The sequence below is a fragment of the Talpa occidentalis genome, unplaced genomic scaffold (genome assembly GCF_014898055.3).
Source record: "Talpa occidentalis isolate TD23 unplaced genomic scaffold, MPIMG_talOcc4v2.1 talOcc4.11, whole genome shotgun sequence".
Classification (NCBI taxonomy): domain Eukaryota; kingdom Metazoa; phylum Chordata; class Mammalia; order Eulipotyphla; family Talpidae; genus Talpa; species Talpa occidentalis.
The window spans coordinates 74,132,452-74,148,320 of record NW_023601104.1 but is presented as its reverse complement, the minus strand read 5'-3'; the positions used below and the strand labels follow the sequence as shown (position 1 = coordinate 74,148,320).

Sequence of the window (15,869 nt, the reverse complement as noted above, 5' to 3'; positions counted from 1 at the left end):
AGCCTCCTGGCCCCCCAGCACCCCTGCCTGCCATGTACTGGGTAAATCCCAATAAAAGACCTGCAAAAAGCCACTGAGGACTCTGACTCCTCCTTTACCCGGTCTGCCTGGGATCAGAAAACCTGCACTGTGGTCATTCCTGCCCTTACAATTGGCGTAAGTCGGCAGGATGATCCATGCAGACAGGTATGGAGCCCTCCGAAGACCTGGAGGGACTAAGGAGTAAAAGACTTCCTGTGACGATGCCGGAGGCATCATGGCGACCCAGGAGATGGACAATGTCCAGGATCTATGGGATAAGACCTCGCCCGGAGGAGGAGAAGGAGACGCCCGAGAGAACCAGCCAAACACCTGAAAGGACCAGCCAACGACCCCTGAGGCAGCAGAATCATCGGGGAGGAGAGGACCACGATTCAGAGCTCACCAGTGCTGATGTAGGGAGAGGCCAACGGATTTCGACTGATGGACATGGACTGATGAACTTGGACTGACAATCCTGCCAGAAGGTGGAGGACCTTGCAGGCTGATATGTTTTGGGACCCTGGGGGTGGAACAGTTTTGTTTGTAAACCCCAGGAGATGGGAATCTGGGGGTGGCCAGTGGGCCTTGATGGCCAAAAGCAGCCTGCGCATGCCCAGCAGCCAGGCAGAGGAGAAAAGCTGAGACGGCAAAAGCTGGTGCTAATGCTAAGCTGAGAAGCCTTGAGTGGCTGTTAAGCAGCCTGAGTATGCTGAAGACCACTGAGTCTCATAAAATCACCTGTGGGTGATGCTCTGCTCATTCTTGAGTGAGGGTGAGGAGCTGAGGAAGCCGTCCTTGTGGGACAGGTGGGGAACGTGGCTTGGGGTGGAGCCCAAGCCAAATGTAGAGTTTGGATCCCCGACCCATGTGCTTGTGCAGTGGGTTGGCCTGAGTGCAGGGGTTCTTAGAGTCGCATGGGTGGCCATGAAGGCCGAATGTTGGAGAGACTGCAGACAGAAACCCTGAGGGTTGGCGATTACCCCCAACAGAATAGAATCGCCAATCCCAGAGTCAGTGCATCCTGTGGGTGGATGCTGTGTGTGGCTTGTAGCCGAGACGACAGCCAGAGAAGGCCAGGAAGCCTGACAGCTCCTAGCGTGTTACAGTAGATGCCGTGAGTGGTTCCCCTCCCTCGTATGAGCAGTGCCTTCAGCAGCAGAAGTGGTGGATCATCTGTTGGTATCAATAATTGTCTTTCGCCACTAGGTTGGGGCCCTGCCTGGACTTATTTGTGTTCTGTTGTATTTTGTTGTTATATTGTGATATATTTGCTTTTGTGGGCCATGGCTGCATTGTTTATGTTTGATAAGAAAACTGTATATATGAAGACAATATGGCAGAAAACCCTGAGGGGGTGGACTGTGGGGTGAGGAGAGGTGTCAGGCTTTTCTGCCCTCCCGCCATCGGGATGGATGGTGGATCCTTGCGGTCCTGAATGTGTGCCTTGTGGCGGGCGCCTGGAGTGGGGTGTGGGCGGGTGGATGGGATTCATCTGGGCTAAGACTGTGCTTTTAGGGGGCGGTGTCACGGGGACGCGAGAAGCCGGAGAAGAAGCCGAAGTAGAAGCCAAAGTAGAAGCCGAGAAAGAAGCAGAGAAGGCCAGAGAACCCAGATAGAGTGCAGACTTGCTGGGGGCTGGGAGGCCTACCAGCCTCCCGGCCCCCCAGCACCCCTGCCTGCCATGTGCTGGGTAAATCCCAATAAAAGACCTGCAAAAAGCCACTGAGGACTCTGACTCCTCCTTTACCCGGTCTGCTGGATCAGAAAACCTGCACTGGATCCATTCCAGCCCCTACATATGCTACCGTCTGATGTGGTTCTTAATGAATATAGAGGAAATGTTAAAGATAATTATAAACGGGAAAGGAGAAAAGTACATAAAGGGAGGAAAGGTTTCTATGCTTCACTCGAATTGATAAAATGCTGATACCAGCAGACTGTGATACACTGTTGTAGCTAATAGGAAAAACTAGATTGGTATTTGTCCTGGGTTCCTAACAGAGTTATTAAAAGTCCTTGTAATTTCCTAAGTGATAACAGCACTTGGAGCATCTTTTGTTCTAATATTTGCTCTCTGACCCTGGCTCCTGACAGAGTTCCTAAATCCCTTGGACTTTTCTGGGATGACAGCAAGGTCTTCTGTTTTAATGAGGTGACTCTTGGTGGACCGCTGCATGGGGGCCAGTCACCAAAAAGACTAAGTCAGGATTACAAGACTGGAATTCCTGAACAACCCCCCACCCCTGCCACCATTCTTCAGAGATGGTAGAGGGACAGGAAATGGAGTTGCTGATCGATTGTACCTACATGATGAAATTTCCATAAAATATCCCCATAGTACAGGGGCTGGAGAGTCTCCAGGTTGGTGAACACATCCGTGTAGCAGGAAGATGTGTGAACACATCCATGTACCCCAACTCCAAAGGCACAGAAGCACCTGTGCTTCTGGCCCTCAGACCTCACTCTACATATCTACTCATCTGTATCTTTTATTGTATAATAAACTAGAAAACTTAAATATTTCCCTAACCGCTGTGAAGTGTTCTAGCTGAATAACTGAGTCCAAGATCACAGAAACCTCTCATTTGTAGCTAAGTACCGACTTGTTGGGTAACCTAGGGAACAACTACTTTTGAGTGGTTCTAGAAGTGGGGAACAGTTTTGTGGGACTAATAAACCCTTAACCTGTGTAATCTGACACTATCAACCTAGAGATGTTCCACCTGACAGAACTGAGTTAAAGTGATTTAAACTGACACCAGCTGGTGTCAGAGAGAATTGCTTGGTGTAGGAAAAAACCCACATTTGTTAGAAGTGAGTAGCAGTATGAGAGTAAAGAAGAAACAAGAGGAGGACTGAATTTTTTCTAAAATTTATATAAAATATATATATGTATATATATATATAAATAAAACATATACATAGGTAACAGTCATAATGTAATACTACAGTTACCATTGAAAAAGTTATATAGGCCTCCCTGGTGACACAAGGGGTTAAGTCTCAGCACTATGGAAGTTATTAGCAGCCACTGCAGCATGAGTTCAATCCCTAGCCAGTACCCACATGGCACAACAGACCACTCCTGTCTTGCCTGCTGCTCCCTTTAGCATTTCAGTAGATCCGCCTGTTCTGCTCCCCACTCCGTTTCTGGTGAATCCTCTGACTCCCTGCACCTCTGGCCTACACCCCAATTCTTCTATGCATAAATAAATCTTAAAAAAATATATATAGACAGTGGATCACAGTGGCTACTTGTTCACCAACTACTTCTCTTTTCCTGTTGGGTATGTTGATAGATGGTGTTGCCCAGGCTCTTTTGAAGTCAGGTAAAACCATGTTAATGAGTTATGGCTAATGGAATATGGGTAGAAGCCTTGGTCATAAATCCCTTCCATGTGTGATCCTTCATCTGTTGGTTATATGCACAAGATGCACTGGGGAGAGTTATAAGGAAATTCATGGGTTTGGCAAAACTTTTGTCATCTGAACAGAAGCATCCAAGTGGAACTACTAACAATCAAGAAAGAAACATTGTGTTAAGACACTGAAACTGAGTTCTTTAAGTCCTAGAAGTCTAAGTTTTTATCAGCTGCTCTTACTTGATGATATATTCCACTGAACTTTTGAGGTGGGTATATTCCAACAGCTTTTACTTGTTGATATATTCTACTTGAATAATTTAAAGTCCAACACTGACAGTCAAAAGAATCATTCTTTGCTTTTTTTACAGGGTCAGCTGTATCATAGCTGGCATCTAGGTAAATGACAAATACCTAAGTTTCAATTTCTAGTGTAGTGCCAAATTATATAATAGAGTGCAGATGATATCACGATCTAATACAGTAAAGCAGTTACTCGCATACTATTTATCCCTAATAATTTAATATATAAAAGATAACATTATGAAATGAAAACAACTGTGATTTCTACAGATGGTAATACTAACTGGTTTATTGGCTACATTCATAATCAAAAGAAATGTTGCATTTTAAGTAGAAGTAAATGGAAGTAAGGATGAAATGGATTTCATCCATTGAGTCCACATTAAGAACACCATAGGTTTCCCCAAAATATAGTGTTTATCTTGAGTCGTTGAAATATGAGTGGTTTAAATTTTTCAAAATTTCCACAGTAAGGAAATATGTAAAATTATAAAAAATATGATATTTACAAGTCAGAGGGATGTATTGTTTGGTAAGATTCAGGGCATAGAAATAAAATTGAAAAAGTAATACTTCAAGAAAATTCTTTAGGGGAAAAAAGGGGAAAATGGAGACAAAATACTAGAAAGAGAAATTGAACCTTTCATTAGAAGCTTAAAGCAGGTGAGACCTTTCTGCCATTTATCATTATCCACAAATAGATTCTTTAATATGTGATACGGCCTCAAGGCCCAACCATCATAACTCTTTTAACAGACCACACGGCCACTCTTGGGCCACACTTAAAGGGAAAAAAAGGGAACCCACAGGTTGCTATTACTCATGAGTTCAGTAATTTTATTACGCATAATTCTGCACCTTCCACTCTTTCTTACCTTCCAACCAGACTTGCCTGCCTCCTCAATGCTCCACGCAGAAGTTTGGGAGACAGAACTCCCAGGCAGAGAAATTTAAACTCGTTAACCAGGCCTTACAAAACCCTCCTGGACCTCATCTACGTGCCTCCCCAACTCTAAATCACATTCCCCAGGCGTCAGCCTCTCACATCTCTTGATTCCTCTAATAAGCCAGCCCAGGTTTCAGGTGGTCCTTCCAGGCAAATTCCTGCTGCAGCGCTCCCCCGACGAGTCAGGCTCATCCTGCAGCTCTAGCATCTTACCTCAAAGAGATTATCCTGCGGCCCTATTGAAAATCCCCAAGCTAGGGCCTCCCCTGGTGGCGCAGCGGTTGAGCGCTGGGCTGCGAAGCTGCCCTCAGCCTCTGCAGCGCCAGTTCGATCCCCGGCCACCTGCTAGGGTCCCACATGGTGCGCAGACCTCTCCTGCCGCCCGCTGCTCCCCTCAGCAGTGTATTTCTTCATCAGTCTGCCTGTTTCTGTTCCCCGCTCTGGCGAATTCTCTCACCCTCCCGTGCGTCTGACTGTACCCAGTGCTTGTATAAATAAATACATAAATCTTAAAAAAAAAAAAAAAGAAAAGAAAATCCCCAAGCTAAGTTAGGCTAGCCACGGATTTCTCTGCAACTATTTCCAGTTTCTCCTAGCAGGAAGACCGCTGTCTGGAGGAAGGTGCCTTATCGGTGTTAACTCCGGCATCCTCAGCATCTAACCCTAACTAGCGCAGGATGGATGGATGGAGGAAGGGGTGGATGAACGAGTACCTGTGGACTGTCTCCTTGGGGTGCACTCTGGTTTAGAAATAAAAATCACTCTGTGGAGCGAAAGCACATTTCAACGTGTCCGCTGAGCTGCTGGACCCCTACGAATCCCCGCAGCAGACAGTCACTGCACCTCGGCCGAGGCCGGGCGCGGGAAGCTTCACCAGGATTGCGCCACAGCCGGCGGCGGGGAGCGGCGACTGCGCCTGCGCGGCGCGGGCGGGGGCGGGGCCCGCACCTTTTTCCGGAAGTCGGTGCGGAGCCGGCGAGAGGACGCGGCGGGCGGGCTAGAGCGACGCGGCCCGGCCGGATGGGGGCGAGCCGGCCATGGAGGACGAGCAGAGCTTCTTGGATATCTGTGGCGGCCGCCTGACCCTGCAGCGCCGCTACTACTCCCCCTCCTGTCGGGAGTTCTGCCTCAGCTGCCCCCGGCTCTCGCTGCGATCGCTCACCACTGTCACCTGCACCGTGTGGCTAGTGGCCTACGGGCTCTTCACCCTCTGCGAGGTAATGGCCGGTCGGCCCCTTCCCGCGGGCGGAATTGGGTCCTGGGGGGTGGAAGGGTCTTTAGGGTGTTGGGGTGGAAGTCGGCTCTCCACAGACCCTCCTCCCGTCATTGGACTGGAGAGCGGCGAGGCGCTGGTTCTGGGGAGGCCATTCTGCTGCTGGACAGCGCTTCTCATGCCGTTTACTGAATTCTGCACTCCAGTGTCTCATCCCTCTTCCAGGTCACACTGCTCTGCATCGTGGTTCCACCCGGCATCCATCCTGCCCTTGCACGGCAGCCGAAAACTTTAGCTTCCAGTGCTCTGTGTAGTACACGGTCATAGTAGTTTAATTCCAAGGGTTCAGAGACCTGTTAAGTGATCGTCCTCATTTATCATTTTCACTCAGAAGTATCGCTACTAACAATCTTTATAGTCTTCAAAAACTGTTTGCCTCCATAATGTGTGTGGCATGTGTGTTTACACACACACACATTACTTAAAAGCATGATAGCAGCTTTTATAGTTCTTCCTAATCTATTTTTCAAAGCAATCTAACACCCCTTCAAACCCCTCTCCTGATTTTAGGACTTCCTAAATAATTATGAGATTTCTGAAATGGGTGATTTCTAGGTTCAATTTCCAGATCATTTCTATGTTCTCTGAGACTTAGTTTTCACATTTCTAAAAGGGGATATCTGCCATACTAAATCCTCGGTGAGGGTAACGTACAGTAGCTTTGTGACAATTATCAAAAGGAATTATCCTTTTGCTGTTTTCAGGATCAGTTCTAGTTTCATAATGCAGTGCTGTGACTTGAATGTTGATTCCAAGAGTGATCTGAACAGAGCTAAGTACAGCAGTGCTGTATATTTAAGTTATTGTTTCCATTAACATCCATTAGCTTTTTTTTTTTCCTGGCCATCAGAGCATATTTCAGAGCAAGGTCATTTAGCATAGGTATGCGCTAAATTAAAACTGCTCTTATTTATACCAAATTGTATCCTAAGGTTGTTGAAATAATGAGTAAGTTGCCAGGACAGTCCTTTTTCCTCTGCCCTCCTTCAGATTTAATATATATTTGACTTTTAAAACTAGCTTGCGTTCTGGCCATATGGCCATGTAAGGAGGAGAAACATATTTATTACATGCCAACCAAGTGCCAGACTTTACTAAATGTCTCACTCAACCTTAGAAGTAATAAAAAGCCAAGAAGGAGTAATAATTTATTTTGTAACAAAGAGTAATCATAGCGCTAGTAAGTGGCCATACCTGGGCTTCAAACCCACTGCTGATGCTGAAACTACCATATTTTAATGTATCCTCCTTGGAAAGGGTTGGCTTAAGCAAAATTTTTAAGAAGTTTGTTTTTATGCCAGCTCCTTTTTGTACCTCATCTTGGTGTACACCCAACAAGTGCTTAGGACTCAGTGATCTTATCTGTCTTTAAATACCATGGCAACACTTCAGGGCTATGTATACCACAGTTTCTTACCTTTTCTCTTATTAAGAACTATTCATTAAAGTAATGACTGAGTAAGAATGAGAAATCTTATGAAGGAATTCATTCAAACATGTAGCGTAACTTAAACAAAAAATGAATTGCTAGAATTTTAGATAGAAAAAGAAAGTATGATAAAATTCAAGTAGTAATCCTAACTAGTGCTGACCAGGTGATTACAAGATTCCATTTTGGGGGGAGACCAAAATTGTAATAAAGTCTAGCGATGTGGGCTTAGCCTAGGTGACTCCATTTTGGGCCTGTTGTCTCTTTTTTTTTTCTATACAAGCACTGGGTACAGTCAGAAGCGAGAGTGGGTGAGAGAATTCACCAGAGCCAGAGCAAGGAACAGAACAGGCAGACAAACAAAATACACTGCTGAGGGGAGCAGTGGGCGGCAAGAGAGGTCTGCACGCCATGTGGGACCCTCGCTGGTAGCTGGAGATTGAACCGGCTCTGCGGAGGCTGTGGGCAGCTTCGCAGCCCCGCGCTCAACCACTGTGCCACCAGGGGAGGCCCTGTTGTCTTGCTTTTAACATATCCTTCTTAGTAATTGCTTTTTGGAAATAAAGAAAAAACATGGAAGAAACATCAATAAAACCACTTTCAACCTGAGAACTATTAAAAGCTTATGTGTCTTAGAAATCACAGCCATAAATAGCTACCATTTTTCTGAGTCCTTAACATATCAGTCACAACCCAAAAACAACAAAAGAGCTCCTAAATTATAGGGTCTTTATTATTTAACAAAACGAGAAGTCAGGAGGTAGGAAGATTCCAGAGGGATCTAGAAGCTCATTTGACTTTGGTTCTTTTCCTCTTGCTGCTCTTCCACCCTTGGAATCCTCTACTTGTCCTCAATCTAGCCTTCCACATGGACTGGCAGAGGCCTTAATAGTTGCAGACATCAAAACCTCAGGATGAAAGGACCATCTCTTCCTCACATTTTTTTATTTATTTTTAAAGATTTATTTATTTATGCATACAAGAACTGGGGTGTAGGCCAGAGGTGCCGGCCAGGGATCGAAATCGTGCTGCTGTGGCTGGTGATAGCTTAATAGCACGGTGTCTTTAACCCCTGTGCCACCAGGGAGTCCCCCTTACATCTCTTTTTAAAATGGACTTATGTTTTCTAGAAGTCTCTCCAGGAGATCGCCTTTCCTGTGTCATTGGCCACAGTTGTTTCCTGTGCCCATTTCTAAACTAGTCACTCTAGGAGCGGGGACAGTCATGATTCATGCCAAACTCTCCTGCTTCCTAGTAATAGTACATGCTCCCTGGAAGGATAGAGTCGTTTATGCTATATTGTGTTTAGCACTTTATAATTGTTTGATCTATGATTTTGCACTATATGTTCTCGCGAGGGAGCATGGGAGATAATGGTCTGTCCTTCAGTTGTAATTTTGGAAGAAACATTTGAGACTGGTGATGGGTAGTTTGCTGATGGAGATCCTCCTCCCCAGACCAATCCATTGCTCTCTGCTCTTATAGCACAATAGAGCCCAAACAAAAGGGATCTCCTCTTTCTCCATGCATGTACCTCCCAGCTGCTCAACTGAGAGTACAACAAAAAAGGCTTTTTCCCACATTGCCATAGTTAACTTACTAAACAGTACATAGATGCCAAGGACCACTTGGTAATCTTACTGCCTGTGTCTGGCTCTCTCTTCAGAACAGCATGATACTCTCTGCTGCCATCTTCATCACTCTCTTAGGCCTGCTTGGCTACCTCCATTTTGTGAAGATTGATCAAGAGACTCTGTTAATCATTGATTCCCTTGGCATCCAGATGACTTCTTCCTATTCATCAGGCAAAGAAAGTACCACCTTCATTGAGATGAGCAAAGTGAAGGATATCGTCATTAATGAGGCTATTTACATGGTAAGTATTTAGTTGGTAAGCAATGTAGACCTCTCTGGAGCAGGCAGCTCTCTGTGTGTTTGGATATAAACTCTTAATAAAACTTTAGTATTTGATGTTACAGAATTAAACTTAAAGACTGTTCTAGTACTTCTGGTGTTTCCCTTTTCACTGGCATATCTGCAAACCATATAAATGAAACTTTGAAGACACATCCCTTTATTTTGAATGAGACACAGTAGATTTTCATGGGTAGGAAATCAGCATTCCAGTTTTTCTTTAAAAACAACATTTTATTTTATTGAAGTAATACTGTTTTACAGCACTATGTGTGATTCAGAGGTATAGGATTACACTTCTTCAGGTGTGTATCACCAGCCATGTCCACTACCAAGGCATCCAAGGTTCTCCAATATAGTCCATTGTGCTCCCTCCTCACTGTGGTCTCTCTTCCCCAACCTCTTCTGGTAGCCTCAGTTCTACAGTTGGATTTCTAGGGTTTGTTACTGGTTTGGCTTTATCTGACCCTTTGGTTTCTTAGTCCACATTCTACATAAAAGTGACATCATCCAGTATTTGTCTTTCTCCTGAATTACTTTGCTTAGTATAATCTCTTCCAGTTCTGTCCATGTTGTCACAAGTGGCAAGATTTTTTTTTTTTTTTTTTTAATAGCTGAGTAGTAGTCCATTCTTTAATACACCACATCTTCCTGATCTGCTTATCTGTCTTTGGGCACTTAAGGTTTTTACATAGCTTTGCTATTGTCGTATACCCCTTTGAGTTAGTGTTTTTGTATTCTTGGGGTAGTCAACTAGAGGTGAACTTGATGGATTGTATTTCAGCTTTATTTTGTAGCTCAGCTTCAAAATAATCTTTGGTTGTTTTATTTTTATTTAAAGGATAAGAATCTATATTTTTTCCTCATTTCAAAAGCTTACCAAGTGGTTTATTACTTAACCGTTTGTGAGCAAGTTTGGAGAAAAAGAAAACAAAAGGAGTTTCACTTAATTTCCGTTCTTTGACTTATTTTCTTACAGCAAAAGGTGATTTACTACCTCTGCATATTATTGAAGGATCCGATGGAACCACACGGAATATCCCAAGTAGTACCTGTCTTCCAGGTGAGCACACAACACTTAGGTTTCTTCAAAGAAATCCTGTACCTTTCCTCTCCTATCCGCATATACATTGCTACTTATTTTCAGTAGGAATGTAAACTTTTATTGTCAAGATTATTCAAGGATACCTAACAACTATTTTTAGTGAGAATAAAGAGTTATTTTAGAAGTTCCTTTCTGAGGCAGATAAGTTTTCAGAAATATGAATTCATACAAAGTTTAGAGGGAAAAAAATCAAATATGTAACAACTTGCGCCTTTAAATCAGCATTCGTCTATTTTTACTATCAGTCCTCCATTGTATGATTTTACATGGATGTTACTGATCTACACAGAACTGCTATACATTATTTTGTGTATTGCTTTTAAAATCTAACATGTATGTTTTTATGAATCTGCTTTAACTATATCACATTGAGTATCAGATACAACTATAAATCATGTCCAGGTTTTTTTTTGTTTTGATCTCTTATGAAAAAAACACAGAAATTAATAAATTTCTTCATAGGAAGAAAAGACCATATGCAGTTAATACTCCATCACTGCCTTTCTTTTTTCACAAAGGGTTAAAAATAGCAGCAGCTAAGATAAAACAATTTTTTTTCATAATTCATAATTATTTTATGAAAACTTATGAATAGTTTTGTAGATTTTTTTCACAGTGTTTGAGATTTGACTACTGAGATTGGACAACTTTTGAGAATTTGTATTTTTTTTTTTTTACAGTCTTGGCTAACAGAATTAGCTCCGTTAGAGTTTAATATGTAGGTAAAGGCATTTTAAAGTTAAATTTGTATCTCTTTAAATAATACTTTTCATATTTCCTTCTGTTACCTGCCAATATTGCTTGTTTTAAATGATCGGTCTCCTTTGTCTACTCATAGAGTTTAGATACTGATTGTGCGTTTGTAACAATTCACATATTTTGGGTAATGGTCTTTTATTAAATATGCTTTCCACATATATTTTTCCTATTCTGTGGCTTTTCTTTTACTTTTAGTTGTATTACATGTCACTGTTTAATGATTTTCTAAATTTGCATATTAAACTGCCCTTCTTGTTTCTGGGACTGTTCCATAGCTTGTGATACTTTCTGAGAGGGTCTGTCCTTGTTATACCTTGTGCTTGCTCTTAGATGGAGATTTCTTACATGTCGTTCATTTTTGTACTGTGTTTGATTTCTCCTCTCGAATGTTGGCTCCATAAGATCACCACCACCAAGACACCCGTGAAGCATCACCAAAGACTCTTTTGCTCTTCCCTCCCATTTTGACCACTTTCCCTCCCCTTCCCCTAATGAAGGTCTCTAATTTAGAGAATGCCTATTAGTTTTGTCTTTTTTTTTCCCCCTGATCCCTTGTATGGTTTCCATATGTTCCTCCTATAAGTGAAACCATCTAATATTTTTCTTTTTCCTTCTGACTTATTTCACTGAGCATAATCCCTTCCAGCTCCATCCATATTGCTGAGAATGGCATATCTTTTTTGATTGCTGAGTAGTATTCCATTGTGTATATAAACCACATCTTGGAGACCATGACATTTTGACAAGATTAAAAAACTGTCTTCTGAGCTCCTGCTTCAGAATGTACAGGGTGGCCTGTGGGCCTAGTTTGGAACTCCTAAGAAGGTGCTCTGAGGCCTGAACTTCCTGCCCCTCTGAGCTCACACCTGTGCCACTTAAACCCCTTGCTGTGGGTGAGATTGAGGTTGCACGTGGACGCAGCACCACTAAGCACTCTCTTACGTTCATCTTGACTCTGCATTTCTCCCCTTTGGAATTCAGAGTGCCAAGCCCCGGCTGGACTGCTTGACTGAAGTGTACAGGAGCTGCCAGGAGATCCTGGCACACCAGAAAGCCACATCAACAAGCCCCTGAGTCCCAGCATACAGAAGGCCAGTATTGTCTTCCATGGGAGATGATTCCTAAGCCATAGTGGCTGGTTATTTTCTGTATTCTAGACCACGAGCTGGACACAGTCCTAGAAACCAGTATGGATGCAGTGAATCGAAGAGCTATAGAGCGTGACTGGAAACCTAACTCATTGTGTGATGTTGAGCAAAGGATTTATGTGTATTTGAGTGTTCCCCTTGTAAGGTTTTGCCTACTTTACCAACTGAGGGGAGATCTTAAGAAATGATGTCAGAAGTACTGCTGACGAAGAGCACTTTGTGAAATTCCTAAGCACATTTAAGTTTACTATTTGTTGAAATTTGTGAAACAAGACATGGGAAACTGACATCAGCTCCCCTGAGAAAGTTATCATTTCCAACTGCATACTCCTATATACAAGTGAAGAAAAAAAAAAGTCAGGCCCTCAGGTACTGGTTAGCAGGAAGAAATGTCTTACAAAAGACTAGTCTCTGTCCACCTAGTTCCTGGTTGTGTACAGGGTTAATTTATGATGACTATCTTAATAAACAGATCTCCTTCCAAAGCATACACAATAATTGCCTGGTTCACAGACAGCTGCTTTTTATTGACAGACATGATCATGGCATTTCAGTTGTGGGTGTCAAGCACATTAATACTCTTCTGTTACTCAGCATTGTCAATAGTTTCAAACGATTCTTGTGCCAAGAGAGATAAGTCAAAAGAAAGAAATTTGACTTTGTTTTCCAGTCATGTTAAAAATCATGCAAACACGCAAGCTATAAAAGCCTTTGTTCATAAGGCAGTTTCTTCTGTATAGAATTAATGAACTAAGGGAGGATTCCTGCAGGATTTGGAAAGGAAAGCAGGTGGGGAAAATAGCTTGACCCCCAAATTCAGTATGAACACAGCTCCGTTTTTGCTTGCTTTTTCTTTGGAATCTAATTATTTTTTAACTCCAGGGTAGGTATTATACTCATTGTCTTTGAAACACTCAAGATGTTATAAAATCAGATCTGTAATCCTTGTCTTTTACATCAGTTCCAGAGGGGTTGCCCAGGAGCCTGAAGTACATGTAACTTGTTTGAGGTAGAAATGTCTGAGCTAGATCCAAATTCTGGGGCAACAGGAAGGAGCAGAAATGGCTGAAAAATTGCCAGCCTTATAAAGTCAAGTTCATTTTAAAAAGGCAGACACCATGTGCTGCCTTTTTCGTCATGCTTGTCTGTTGAAAGGGTGAGAGGAAGGTTGAGCAGCTGGGCTGTTCAGATTAGTTGCATTGCAGCCTTGCAGTTTTAGCAGTGTGTGCTACACACATTGTTCACTGTTCGGGTGAAAGGCTTGGTCTGGGCTGCTAATGCTAAACCCACAGTGTTCTGCACTTTATTGACACATGGTAACTATGAAATAAAACTCAGCATCTCTGATGTTGGAAAATCAGAGTATGAATCAACTCTTTCGTCTTTTTTTCTGTTAGGGGAGGGTGGGGACAAAGACCATCTCATCTGTACTTGATAGGTCTAAGTCTATGAAACAAGGATATTGGTATCATCAGGAAGTGAAAAAAGCTTTCGCTTTCTTTCACCTGATGCCCTTAGGCTACAACAGGTATCACATACGTGCTCACTGCCCTTGAACATTCCCAGCAGAAGTCTGCCAGAAGTCTTGAGGAGAAAATCCAGGCCTATGAACCTGAATGAATCTCGTTTCTGATTTATCTTTGGTGGCCTTACAGAGCAGCAAAAAGCTGAGTGCATCTGCTTGTTATTTCAAAGGGCGGGGAAATGGATATCGACCACTTTGTCGTACAGTAGCGAGCACAGTCTTCACTGAACCCTGTCTAGCTGTTAAAACGGGGCAGGGAGAGGTCAAGTTGGACCTAGCCCTTGCTCGTGGACAGCATGTGGTGCCCATTTGGGCTTACAGTCCAATGTGAAGGAGGGAGGACAGCTTCTGTCTCCATGGGACAGCACCTTGCTCTGCAAGGATGGGAGCTGCTAACCCAGGAGGGGTGCTGCAGGCACAGCTAGGGAAGGGAAAAATGAATATTCCTTTTTATCCAGCCCTCTGTACTTTTCCCATCTGGGAAAGCAAGTCCAGTTTAGAGAGTTTACTAGGCTTTTGTCACAGTTCAGGCGAATTAAAAATTTTAGTCCTATCCTGTTCAGGGATGTTGAGAAAATTTCAAGTATAAATCCCCACACAAGGACCATATATTATATAACATAAAAATAACTAGCTTTCCTGAGAGTATCAGTGGAGACGGTTCTGACTTATGGCACTGACACCCTCAGTAACAGTGGACCGTCCCAGCCTGTGTCTAGAATCAGGCAGCATCCAGAGCTCAGTATTCCTGTGAAAGAGACTGGTTTTACAATGAGTCTGGATTTTTACAAGTTGGGCTCTGAAACATAAGGCACATAGAGGACAAAAGCTGCATGGACACTGAAATACACACTTCACAGAACAGATAGTGTAAGGGGTGAGGGTAGGTGGGGGGGCTGTTAGGCCCATCACAGTAGTATCACACCCCAGGATACCTGTCTAATTCCAGAGGCACTGGGTGGTGGCAGGGGTGGGGTGGGAGAAAGTCACAGCAATGCCGGGCCCTTGACAGCATGTGGAACCGGAGCAAAGAACTGTCGTCCTTCCAGTTCCCACAAATGGCGGGCGGCAGGTGGGGGGCTGGGTGGGTTTGCAGCCGTGCAGCAGTGGTTCATGTAGCTGGCCACGACAAAGGTAGCTTCTGCGATCTAAGGAGACAACAGAGAACCAAGGAGCTGAACTAGCGTTGGCTGGAATCCTGGCTTTCTCACTGATTTAGATTGGATACATAACCTCCCTGGCCTTCCGTTTACCTCTTACGATACCCACCCAGGAGAAAATGTCCTCAGGATATCCTTACTATGAGGTTTAGGAGCCAGTGAAATGGGCACCTGATGGTCTGGTGATCCTTTGAGAGGCACAGAACCCTCACAGAGAAGCAGGTGCCACTCTGGTTATCTCTAAGCCAGGGGAGGGGACACCTTTGGAGGGAAGAGTATGTCCTCTCCTGTGGCAGGGTAGTGTTAAAAGAAGGTTTGGAAGACTTCAATTTTAGGATTAGAAAATAGGTTTCCAGTTATACTCATGGAATCAGGAACTATATATGCATCAGGACTTAGGTTTCAGAGTCTAAGGTCCTTTTTCTAGTCAGTATTTCCTGTACTGAGTAGGCACAAAGCCCTTAAAACAAAAGAGGCCTGTGGACTGTCTTCAGGGCCATAAGGAAAGGGAAGCACGTGCAGATCGCCTCCCTCTGTGGCCAGCAGAGTCCAGGTCAGGTGAGAGCGCCTTGAGAAAGAAGCTACGGTAGCCCAAGTCTGCTGCAAGAAGAAGAGCAAGTGGGCACTCAGCTCAAGCCTGCATGGTGCTGGGGCTTGAGAGAACTAAAAACGACAAGGCGAAGAGCCTAGTAGTAGCTGCACTGGAGTGAGTTCCCGCCCTAGCTGGTCCCTCCACCTACCAGCCGGACAGTGACTGCTGAGCTGCAACTCTACCCGAGCCCTCTCGTGTGCTGATCAGAGACAAGGTCAAATATTGTTTTGGGGGCAGAGCCCTTCAACCCTACTGTCATAACCCCGCTTTACTTTCTAAGCTTCAAGCCCACCTCTTCATTACCAGATCAGAGTAAATGGTTCAGGGGCTGT

At 43.8% G+C, this 15,869-nt stretch overlaps 3 protein-coding genes across 7 annotated transcripts in view; 1 reads left to right on the top strand and 2 right to left on the bottom strand.

The window, feature by feature from the left end:
• ARG2 (arginase 2) overlaps positions 1–5,512 on the bottom strand; it is a 47,518-nt gene extending 42,006 nt beyond the window's left edge. The window contains exon 1 of the mRNA XM_037503546.2: positions 5,346–5,512. The gene's annotated coding sequence lies outside the window, so the exon portion shown is untranslated. The remainder of the gene's footprint in view (positions 1–5,345) is intronic.
• A 122-nt stretch (positions 5,513–5,634) lies between these two features.
• On the top strand, positions 5,635–14,019 carry PIGH (phosphatidylinositol glycan anchor biosynthesis class H). Of its 3 annotated transcripts, none has more exons than XM_037503542.2 (4): positions 5,635–5,849; positions 9,001–9,210; positions 10,228–10,311; positions 12,094–14,019. In XM_037503542.2, the coding sequence occupies exons 1-4, from the start codon at positions 5,670–5,672 to the stop codon at positions 12,184–12,186; spliced, it is 567 nt and encodes a 188-aa protein (XP_037359439.1). In that variant the 5' UTR covers positions 5,635–5,669; the 3' UTR covers positions 12,187–14,019. The 3 variants fall into 3 exon arrangements, with proteins under 3 accessions (XP_037359439.1, XP_054547159.1, XP_037359440.1); XM_054691184.1 differs by lacking the exon at positions 12,094–14,019 and adding an exon at positions 11,443–12,087; XM_037503543.2 differs by lacking the exon at positions 12,094–14,019 and adding an exon at positions 11,034–11,436.
• Positions 10,956–15,869, bottom strand: part of PLEKHH1 (pleckstrin homology, MyTH4 and FERM domain containing H1) — a 54,538-nt gene continuing 49,624 nt past the window's right edge. For all 3 annotated transcript variants that reach the window (XM_037503541.2, XM_054691150.1, XM_037503540.2), the window contains exon 29: positions 10,956–14,933. In XM_037503541.2, the coding sequence (XP_037359438.1) occupies positions 14,772–14,933 (162 nt within the window). In that variant the 3' untranslated portion in view covers positions 10,956–14,771. The remainder of the gene's footprint in view (positions 14,934–15,869) is intronic.